Raw genomic sequence first — 12,407 nt, forward strand, 5'->3', positions numbered from 1 at the left:
AACAACATAAAATAGGCAGCAAATACATTACTATAGATATTGTATAATACTTTAAATCCAGGCTGCAGTAAATAAGAACACACCAAGCTAAGATACACTTTTGTAGTTCCCTGAAAGAACTATATATGCTAGTCTGTGATGGACAGGATGGAATAAAAAGAGTATCATTAGAAAATAAGAGAATGTGGGAAAAGTCCAGATCCAAAAGAATAAAAATAGACGAACCAGCAAAAACTTTAATGTGTGGATAGATAAAATGGTGAACTATTCACATTTGGCTTAGGGTTTACTGCCAATTTGATCACAACACCCATGCTTCAATATCTTGAACCAAGCTTCACTCTTCTAATATTAAGTATAATTTAAATATTACATAAAGGATAAACAAATCTATACTAAATTACAATTGAGGTAGAAAACCTAATCATCTACACTTTAAGTGAAGGCAAAACAAAACTCACCTTGATATCAAATATTCTTAAAAAATAAGATCTCTGTGGATTGTCCTTAACAAGACAAGCAACACCACTGCACTTCTTTGACCACATACAGTTCCGATCTGCTGCATACAACTGTACCACTGCCGAAGACATGGTCTGCAAAACATCAAATTTATAGCCATTAGATTCAAAATTCGCTATGATAACCAAGCCCCTACTAACACCTTGAATGCAATCTCATAAGAGACACTGAACCAGAACCCCCTGCCAACCTGCTCCTAAATTCTGGACCCGAAGAAACAAAAACGTAATAAACATTTATCATTATTTTAAGCTATGTTTTGAACTAATTTCTTATGTAGTAATACATAATACAATAACTATACTAAAAATAGTTATTGAAATATGCATTGAGGCTTAACATGTATAAGGGATGTGCTAATAAGCACTTTTAAATATAACTCAATTATTTTTATTACTATTAAAGCTTCATTTTATGCTTAAGAAACCCAAAGTTACAGAGGATACTTTGCCCAATATCACACAGTTGAGTAGCAGAACTCAAATTCTAATCCAGGCAATTTATAACTTCAGATCCTGTATTCTTACTTCCAGTACTATATACTGTTTTCCAATAAAATGAAGTGAAAGTCAAAGTTGTTCAGTCGAGCCCAACTCTTTGCAACCCCACGGACTATACAATCCATGGAATTCTCCAGGCCAGAATACTGGAGTGGGTAATCTTTCCCTTCTTCAGGGGATCTGCCCAACCCAGGGATCAAACCCAGATCTCCTGCAACTGCAGACGGATTCTTTACCAGCCAAGCCACCAGGGAAGCCCATAAAATGACCATCGGAGCAACAAAGTAGTAGCTATTGGTAAAGTCTGACTTCCATAAAATTGTTAACCCCTTAAATATAGGTACTAAGTCAAATCTGAAAGCAAGATTTATGCTTATTAATTTCAGTGCTGGTAACTTTGAACATATATTGAAAGATGAATTCTAACATATCCTTTTTTAAAGATGGTAAAACTGAGGGAAAAAAAGATTTTAAGTGAACTGCACCTGGCCATACTGCTTGAAAGCTATAATGAAGATATGGAAATGATGTGAGTGACTGCTGTCCCAATTCTCCCATTACCCTTTTAGATGCACAGGAAAGGAGTTAATTCATTGTGTGCAATGGATAGCTTAGAACATGCATTAGGGTTTTGTAGCTGCCACCTCCCTCATGACGATATCATGACACAATCAAAACTTTCATTTAATTCTAAATTAAGTTTCCTATATACTACAATCTAACATGGAACTATTCAATCCCAATTTTTGTAAGAGTAATACACCCATTTATAGGTCAGCACTTATAAATCCTCTGAAAACAATAATTTTTTCTGATCCAGAAATCTTACTCCTAAACTAGAAATTAAGGAAATAATATAAGACTAAAAATTGTATTTTTAATATAAATAAAAACAAAATATTTATATAAATATAAATTAATTATGTTTTAAAAACAGAAGACATTTAAATAACCACAAATAGGAGACAATTATGATTTGGTACATCAGTTCAATGAATACTGGGCACTGTGAAAAAAAGACAGACTACATTAAGATTTAGAGATGAAACTGTTTTGGGTTACTTAACTATGCCTGGGGAATGCCTTCTCTTGATAAGAGAATTCCAAAGACCAATTAATAAACTCAGAAATCAGTGTTCTGCTAGAGATCAAAATTTCAGAAAGACTTTCCCAGGTTAACAGTGACTGATGATGTTTTTAACTTTTGCAGACCAATCTCATCTTTATATTTCATAGCCATGAACAGGACACAAAGCAGCAGGAAAAATTCCACAAGAGTCAGTTGAAAAATTATGAAGACAGCTCAGAAACTAGGACACTGGGTTTCAAAAAAGTAGACTGAAGAATGTGGGTGTGCCCTTGGCCTGCTTAGAACATACCAGTGAGCTGTAAGTGTACAGTCTTAACATGACACCTCCACAGGCATCTTGACCTTAAACCCCTAGCACTGAAAATATCAGAAAAACAGATTTTGTATCTATTAACCAAAGATGTTAAAAATCAAGTTGAAAACTTTAAAAATCAGATGAGAAAACTTGTTTACCAAGGAAAATTCATATAAATTACAGCTCTTTTACTATGGTGCTATAAAAATGTGGTTATTTCTAAAAAGAAAAACAATTAGGAATTTAGATACCAAGAAAAAGTCCTAAGAGGCTTCTGACTTTATTTTTTAACTAGAAAACAAGAAGTTACAGCTTGCAAAAAAAAAATATATATATATATATATAATTAAAGAGTTTGAAATTCCATTATGGAAATTCCCTTGTCAAAGGAACAAACATTAACAGTATAAAACACTGTCTGGATGTATACATGGACTTAATAACAATCACAAATACCCCCAAATCTCATTTAAATATTTACATAAATGTAAAACAAAATCTTAAAACATCAGCTTTTAAGATATAAAGATCTGGGAAACAATTTTATAATTCTCTATACAAGTATGGTTGGCATTATAAACCTTAGTCTAAAACAATTTACAAAATTTTAATACTAAAGGACACAACTAATAAGCAATTTTCAGTAATACAATTTTTAAAATTTGGTACAATGTTACTGTCAGTCTAAGTGTGCCTATTTCATTCCTTCTTAAACTATCAAAGTCTGAAAATGATATATTACAGCACCTTATAAAAGCCTTTTCTGATTAATTCAGAATAATTATAAAGACTAGCATAACATTTAATACACAAATGCCAGAAATAATAAAAACAGTGACTATCCCTAAAACTCTAGATTGACAGTGGCTTAATCAAGTTTTTAAAAACATTCCTTCCATTCCTTTAAAATAATTACAGCTAATCAACTCAACTACTTCTTGTCTTTCATAATTAAGAAGGTATTCCTGAAAAACAACCTAAGGACAAGTGCTTAGGAAAGGAAATCAGTCTGTTTCTTAAGCTCAATAATGTTAGGGTGAAAATTTGTTAATAATTAAAAGAAAAAAAAGTACTAGATCAACTTTCATAGAAACAGAATCTGACCTATCTCACGCATTGCTGACATTTTAGTGCTGAGTTATTCCAACAGTTCATCAGTCCTCAGAACTTTCAGAGTCAAGGACAGAAATAAAATGGAGGATGAAAATTCTGGGATGTGAATCCCTACCACTGTCCTTCAGCAGGGCACTTCCACCTCTCTGGGGTTGACTGCAACAGCCAAGAAGCATCTCCCTGATTCTCTAGGTTTAAATGACTTTTCCTTCATGTTTCTAGAAACACAGTATCCTGTATAAAATCTTGTCACATCCCACATCTTATTCTAAAGTAGAATAATTTTCTAAATTATTAGTAGACTGTAATTCCCTTAAGTACCTGAAAGTTTTATAAGTCTATATTCTACTTCACCTGTACTTTGCCCCAAGTAAGCAAACACATGTTAAATTAAAAACTGCATATATGATTTTGATAATGATACTATGATAATGCAAAGAGATTGACCTTTTTTTAGGATACACATCCTGAAATATTTGGGGCATCATATCAGCAACTTATTCTCCAGTGATTCAGAAAATAATATACGCATATACATACACATAGAGAAAATCATGGTAAAATGTTATAAACACCTGACAAACATGTTTGAAGGGTATACAGGAATTCTTTGTACTGCATTTACAACTTTTCCGTAAGTACAAAAGTATCTTGAAATAGAAAAAGTTTAAAGCACAAATGATTCATAACAAGGGGGGGATTGTTTATCCCCTTCCACAGTCAGGACAGTCTTAGGAAGCAGGCTCTCTTTTCAGTCAATGCTACCTCCCCACACATACTAGCAACTTCAGCGACCCAAGACTAAGGAAACTGCCACTTCTTCTGAGTACCTCTATATTAACACTTTATTAAGAGGGGTTTCATCTTGAATAAGACTCAAATCACACTATCAGAACAACCACATTATATAACAGGTCAGAATAAGAATTTTAAGCAAAGAAAACAGACATTTCTTTATTGTAGAATCAGCTGACAGGGAAAAGACTGAAAAATATCAGGACTTACAGATCCTTGCTTGACAATCAACTGTCTACAACAAGTACTAAGATGTAATACTTAATAATTGTCTACAATGATTATTGTTTTATTAATGAAAAAAATACAATGGTGTTAAATTCAGATATTTTCAATGAATATTAAGAATAAACTGTGAAAAAAGAAATCATTTGACTGAATAAATAAAAGTCTTTTCTGCAATCACAATGGCCCAGATTACTAGTCAAAACATTTCAGCTTTTTTTAATGTGCAATTGTAGCCCCAAGTTCCTAAAATCTAACTTGTGAAAAATCAATCCTAAGTTTTCTTATTACATAAAAGCTAAGTTTTAAATAAATTCTGTGATGACATATTTATATGAAATGCCCCACTATTGTCCTGAACATGAAATTTTAATATGAAACATAAATGGAGTTTTAAAAGTTAAGAAAGATAAGGAGTTTGGTTGTTTCTCCATTAAAAAATTTAACTATAAAAATTTGAATTTTTATAATTAATTATACAGTGATCTCAAAGAGCAATTTCCTAAATAACTTATAACAACACTTTTGTTCCATGGTAGAAGAAAGCTGAGCGCCCAAGAATTGATGCTTTTAAACTGTGGTGCTGGAGAAGACTCTTGAGAGTCCCTTGGACTGCAAGGAGATCCAACCAGTCCATTCTGAAGGAGATCAGCCCTGGGATTTCTTTGGAGGGAATGATGCTGAAACTGAAACTCCAGTACTTTGGCCACCTCATGCGAAGAGTTGACTCACTGGAAAAGACTCTGATGCTGGGAGGGATTGGGGGCAGGAGGAGAAGGGGACGACAGAGGATGAGATGGCTGGATGGCATCACTGACGCGATGGACGTGAGTCTGAGTGAACTCTGGGAGTTGGTGATGCACAGGGAGGCCTGGCGTGCTGCAATTCATGGGGTCGCAAAGAGTCGGACACGACTGAGAGACTGAACTGAACTGAACCTAACAACCTAATACAGAAACCACCCATTTGAAAAATAGCAACAAGATTAGTAAGTGGTAAATACCAGTAAAAATCATCTAGAAAAAGAAAGCACAAATAATTCATTCCGGAAAGAAGAGATTTTTTTATCACCTGGTAATTTCTACAATGAGAAATAATCAGAAAAAGAAAAAAAAAAGAGAAGAGTAGAGATTAAAAAAGCATACATCAAAGACAAGCGGCTCCACAAAGAACAGTATTTAAAAAAACAACAACAACAAACACCACTGAGGACTAGAAAAGGAGGAATATAAAAGCAGTAACAAATAGAATCGCAACAGTGAAGAAAAATGGAGCAAGACCTAAAACAGCTATTGCCTTAGGAAGAGGCATAAGCAGTCTTTAAGGTCTTACTAGCTATTTAAGAAAACTGGTGCTGGATGTATTCATTCATCACGTTTATTGAGCACTTATTCAGTTCAGTTCAGTTGCTCAGTCCTGTCCAACTCTTTGTGACACCATGAACCACAGCATGCCAGGCCTCCCTGTCCATCACCAACTCCCAAAGTCTACCCAAACCCAGGTCCATCGAGTCGATGATGCCATTCAACTCTCTCATCCTCTGTTGTCCCCTTCTCCTCCTCTCCTCAATCTTTCCCAGCATCAGGGGCTTTTCCAGTGAGTCAGCTATTCACATCAGGTGGTCAAGTATTGGAGTTTCGGCCTCAACAAGAGTCCTTCTGATGAACACCCAGGTCTGATCCAATCCTTTTCCTTACAGTCCAAGAGGCTCCCAAGAGTCTTCTCCAACAACACAGTTCAAAAGCATCAATTCTTCGGTGCTCAGGTTTCTTTATAGTCCAACTCTCACATCCACATATGACCACTGGAAAAACCATAGCCTTGGCCAGCTGGACCTCTGTTGACAAAGTACTGTCTCTGCTTTTGAATATGCTGTCTAGGTTGGTCATAACTTTCCCTCCAAGGAGTAAATGTCTTTTAATTTCATGGCTGCAATCACCATCTGCAGTAATTTTGAGTTCAGTTCAGTCACTCAGCCGTGTCGGACTCTGCGACCCCATGAATCACAGTACGCCAGGCCTCCCTGTCCTTCACCAACTCCTGGAGTTCACTCAAACTCATGTCCATCGAGTTGGTGATGCTATCCAGCAGTAATTTTGGAGCCCCCCAAAATAAAGTCAGCCACGGTTTCTCCATCTATTTGCCATGAAGTGATGGGACCGGATGCTATGAACTTAGTTTTCTGAATGTTGAGCTTTAAGCCAACGTTTTCACTCTCCTCTTTCACTTTCATCAAGAGCTTGTTTACTTCTTCTTCACTTTCTGCCATACGGGTGGTGTCATCTGCATATCTGAGGTTATTGATATTTCTCCCGGCAATCTTGATTCCAGCTTGTGCTTCCTCCATCCCAGCATTTCTCATGATATACTCTGCATATAAGTTAAATAAGCAGGGTGACAATATACAGCCTTAACATACTCCTTTTCCTATCTGGAACCTGTCTGTTGTTCCATGTCACTTCTAACTGTTGCTTCCTGACCTGCATACAGATTTCTCAAGAGGCAGGTCAGGTAGTCTGGTATTCCCATCTCTTTCAGAATTTTCCACAGTTTATTGTGACCCACACAGTCAAAGGGTTTGGTATAGTCAATAAAGCAGATGTTTTTCTGGAACTCTCTTGCTCTTTCGATGAGCCAACAAATGTTGGCAATTTGATCTCTGGTTCCTCTGCCTTTTTGAAAACCAGCTTGAACATCTGGAAGTTCAAGGTTCATGTATTGTTGAAGCCTGGTTTGGAGAATTTTAAGCATTGCTTTACTAGCGTGTGAAATGAGTGTAACTGTGCAGCAGTTTGAACTTTCTTTGCGACTGGAATGAAAACTGACCTTTTCCAGTCCTGTGGCCACTGCTAAGTTTTCCAAATTTGCTGGCATACTGAGTGCAGCACTTTCACAGCGTCATCTTTCAGGATTTGAAATAGCTCAACTGGAATTCCATCCCCTCCACTAGCTTTGTTCATAGTGATGCTTCCTAAGGCCCACTTGACTTCACATTCCAGGATATCTGGCTTTAGGTGAGTGATCACACAATCATGATTATCTGGGTCATCGAGATCTTTTTTGTATAGTTCTTCTGTGTATTCTTGCCACCTCTTAATGTCTTCTTCTGTTAGGTCCATACCATTTTTGTCCTTTATTGAGCCCATTTCTGCATGAAATGGTCCCTTCATATCTAATATTCTTGACGAGATCTCTAGCCTCTCCCATTCTATTGTTTTCCTCTATTTATTTGCATTAATCGCTAAGGAAGGCTTTCTTATCTCTCCTTGCTATTCTTTGGAACTCTGCATTCAGATGCTTATATCTTTCCTTTTCTCCTTTGTGTTTTGCTTTCTGTCTTTTCAAAGCTATTTGTAAGGCTTCCTCAGACAGCCATTTTGCTTTTTTGCATTTCTTTTTCTTGGGGATGGTCTTGCTTTCTGTCTCCTGTACAATGCCACGAACCTCCATCCATAGTTCATCAGGCACTCTATCAGATCTAGGCCCTTAAATCTATTTCTCAATTCTACTGTATAGTCATAAGCGATTTGATTTAGGTCATACCCAAATGGTCTAGTGATTTTCTCCACTTTCTTCACTTTCAGTCTGAATTTGGCAAAAGGAGTTCATGATCTGAGCCACAGTCAGCTCCCGGTCTTGTTTTTGCTGACTGTATACAGCTTCTCCATCTTTGGCTGCAAAGAATATAATCAATCTTAGCACCTATTAGGTTGGTACAAAGATAATAGCAGTTTTGGACCATGAATTTTAAATCATTATCCAGTTCAGTTGCTCAGTCGTGACCGACTCTTTGGGACCCCATGAACCGCAGCACTCCAGGCCTCCCTGTCCATCACTAACTCCAGCACCAACTCCCGGAGTTCACCAAACCTATGTCCATCGAATCGGTGATGCCATCCAACCATCTCATCCTCTCGTCCCCATCTCCTGCCCTATATCTTTCGCAGCATCAGGGGCTTTTCAAATGAGTCAGCTCTTCGCATCAGGTGGCCAAAAGTATTGGAGTTTCAGCTTCAACATCCATCCTTCCAATGAACACCCAGGACTGATCTCCTTTAGGATGGACTGGTTGGATCTCCTTGCAGTCCAAGGGACTCTCAAGAGTCTCCTCTAACACCACACTTCAAAAGCATCAATTCTTTGGTGCTCAGCTTTCTTTATAGTCCAACTCTCACATCCATACATGACCACTGGAAAAACCACAGCCTTGACTAGACAGATCTTTGTTGACAAAGTAATGTCTCTGCTTTTGAATATGCTGTCTAGGTTGGTCATAACTTTCCTTCCAAGGATTATAACTAGGCTCAAACACATATTTATTAATCACAATAGAAACCATTACAATCAACACATTTTCACCAATGGGAAATAAGTTTATCTATTCCTGTGTATAAAAACCCATGCATTAGGATTCACTGAACTCTTGCAAAGCATTTTCTGCATCCTGCTGGTTGTGGAAGCACTTTCCCTGCAAAAAAGTTGCTGAGATACTGGAAGAAGTGGGATCTGTTAAGCGAGAGGTTAGATGAACATGGGGCTTCCCTGTGGCTCAGCTGGTAAAGAATCCACCTACAATGCAGGAGACCCAGTTCGATTCCTGGATTGGGAAGATTTGCTGAAGAAGAGATAGGCTACCCACTCCAGTCAGGCCTGGAACATTCCAAGGACTGTATAGTCCATGGGGTCCCAAAGAGTTGGACACAACCGAGCAACTTTCACTCACTCACTCAGATGAACATAGTGGATAAGGAGGAACTTCGTGGCCCAATCTGTTCAACTTTTGAAGCACTGGCTGTGCGACACGCAGTCAGGCATTGTCCTGGAGAAGAATTTGGCTCTTTCTGTTAACCAACGCCAACTGCAGGCCTTGCAGATTTCTATGCATCTCATTGATCTGCTGAGCATACTTCTCAGATGTAATGGTTTCGAGAGCATTCAGAAAGCTGTAGTAGATCAGACTGGCAGCAGGCCACCAGGAACCATGACCTTTTTCTGCTGTAAGTTTGGCTTTGAGAAGTGCTTTGCAGCTTCTTCTCAGTCCAATCACTGAGCTGGTCTTTGTCAGTTGTTGTATAAATCCATTTTTCAATGCATGTCACAATCCCATCGAGAGATGGTTCAGTGTTGCTATATATAAAATGATGATGCTTCAAAATGACAATTTTTTTGATTTCTGGTCAGCTTTGCGGCCATGACATTAAAAGATGCTTACTCCTTGGAAGGAAAATTATGACCAATCTAGACAGCATACTGAAAAGCAGAGACATTACTTTGCCAACAAAGGTCCATCTAGTAAAGGCTATTGTTTTTCCACTGGTCATGTATGGATGTGAGAGTTGGACTATAAAGAAATCTGAACGCCAAAGAATTGATGCTTTTGAACTGTGGTGTTGGAGAAGACTCTTGAGAGTCCCTTGGACTGCAAGGAGATCCAACCAGTCCATCCTAAAGGAGATCAGTCCTGAATATTCACTGAAAGAACTGATGCTGAAGCTGAAACTCCGATACTTTGGCCACCTGATTGATGCGAAGAGCTGACTCATTGGAAAAGCCCCTGATGCTGGGAAAGATTGAGGGGAGGAGGAGAAGAGGACGACAGAGAATGAGATGGTTGGATGGCATCACCGACTCAATGGACATGGGTTTGGGTAGACTCCGGGAGTTGGCGATGGACAGGGAGGCCTGATGTGCTGTGGTTCATGGGGTCGCAAAGAGTAGGACACGACTGAGCGACTGAACTGAACATAAGGTACCCACTTATTAAGCTTTTTAACCTTTCCAATTTGCTTCAAATGTCAAATAACCATAGAATGGTTGACACTGAGTTCTTCAGCAACTCCTCATAGGAGTTTCAAGAGGAACAGCTTCAATGATTGTTTTCAAGTGGTCACTGTCAACTTCTGATGGCCAGCCATTACGGTCATCTTCAAGGCTCTCATCTCCTTTGCAAAATGTCTTAAATGTCTTGAACTACCACCACACTATATGTTTATTAGCAGTTTCTGGGACAAATGTATTGCTGATATTGTGAGTTGTCTCCACTGCTTTATGACCCACTTTGAACTTGAATAAGAAAATTGCTTGAATCTGCTTTTTATCTGACATCATTTCCATAGTCTAGAATAAATATAAACTGCAAATAGTAAGTCATTAGCAAAAAAAATAGTGAGAAATGTACATTAAAATGATGTATAATATAACCACATTTAAGAATGTATTCCAGTATCAAAGGCAAATTGCAACAATGAAAAAAAAATCACACCAATCTAATATGAACACAGGCTTGTGATAAATGGGGGTGGGGTGGGAATAAAAGAGGTGTTGAACACAAAAATGAATTACACACGTACTCATGAAACGTAAGTTCTAATGGGCAGGTAGATACTAGTAACTATTACAAATGCTATAAAGGAACAATCCAGTATGCAAGGAAAGTGTAAAAGCTACCTAGCATGAAAAGGTTTCCCTGAAGTGACACTGTACTTGAAGGGTGAAAAGGGATGAGTCAGGTGAGCAAAGAGTTTGCAGTTAAGTGGAAAGGAAGCAGCACGCCAGGTAGACAAAGCAAGAAAGACCCTACCATGGGAAGTGCTAGCGGAGTTTTAGAAGCTGTGTGGGGTGGGAGATAAGAGAGTGGTGTGGCATGAAGTTACAGACAATATTAAAACAGCATCAAACATCCCTCTCTCTGGTTGAGAGAGATATCTTCAGAGATATACAGTTTGTAGATATGGTACAGTGGGTTAATCGTTCCTCTATTGGCCCTGGATGCCCCCTCAGGGTCCAAGTTCTTTTATCAATATATACACTCTCCTTCCCCCACTGACCCTAGGGGAGTGTCATGTGACTTGCTTTACTCATTTATTGGTTGCAACAAAGGTTCATCTAGTTAAAGCTATGGTTTCTTCAGTGGTCATGTATGGATGTGAGAGTTGGGCTATAAAGAAAGCTAAGCTCCGAAGAATCGATGCTTTTGAACGGTGCTGTTGGAAAAGCTCTTGAGAGTACCCTGGACAGCAAGTAGATCCAACCAGTCCATTCTAAAGGAAATCAGCCCTGAATATACACTGGAAGGACTGATGGTGAAGCTGAAACTCCAATACTTTGGCCACCTGATGCGAAGAACTGACTCATTGGAAAAGACCTTGATGCTGGAAAAGACTGAAGACGGGAGAAGAAGGGGACGACAGAGGATGAGACAGTTGGATGGCATCACCGACTCAATGAATATGAGTTTGGGCGAACTCCAGGAGTTGGTGATAAACAGGGAGACCTGGTGTGCTGCGGTCCGTGGGGTTGCAAAGAGCTGGATACAACTGACCTGAACTGAGGTCTTTGTTGCTGTGCTTTCTCTAGCTGTGGAGTCAGGGCTACCCTTTGTAGCAGCACATGGGCTTCTCATCACAGTGGCTCCTCTGGTTGCAGAGCACAGAGTCTGGGTGCACAGGCTCAGAAGTTGTGGCGCATGGGCTTATTTGCCCTGTGGCATGTGGGATCTTTCTAGACCAGGGATTGAACCCATGTCTCCTACACTGATAGGCAGACTTTTATCCACTGTACCACCAGGGATGTCCTATATGACTTGCTTTAACCAATAAGACTTCGGCAAAGTACAGCTTGAAAAGCCTTGCACATTGTGGCCTGCCCTCAAACCTAGGTGAAAGATCACACGGAGAACATGGCCCCCGGCATGTTACTGCCTTTGCTGATGAGCCCAGTTTGCAGCAGACCTGCCAGATGAATGCTACTGCATGAGTGAGCTTCGGTGACAGAAGCAGACTAAACACCCAGCCAATACTTACAATTGTAAAAAATGAATTGATCCTGCTTTTTAAGAAAATGTGTATTTATTTATTTGTAGCTGTGC

General features: G+C 38.8%; 1 protein-coding gene across 2 annotated transcripts in view; it reads right to left on the reverse strand.

Moving 5' to 3' along the window:
- Positions 1-12,407, reverse strand: part of WASL (WASP like actin nucleation promoting factor) — an 84,224-nt gene that overhangs the window by 38,594 nt on the left and 33,223 nt on the right. For both annotated transcript variants that reach the window (XM_040259558.1, XM_040259557.1), the window contains exon 2: positions 462-596. In XM_040259558.1, the coding sequence (XP_040115492.1) occupies positions 462-596 (135 nt within the window). The remainder of the gene's footprint in view (positions 1-461; positions 597-12,407) is intronic.

This window comes from Oryx dammah, unplaced genomic scaffold, assembly GCF_014754425.2.
Source record: "Oryx dammah isolate SB20612 unplaced genomic scaffold, SCBI_Odam_1.1 HiC_scaffold_18, whole genome shotgun sequence".
Lineage (NCBI taxonomy): Eukaryota > Metazoa > Chordata > Mammalia > Artiodactyla > Bovidae > Oryx > Oryx dammah.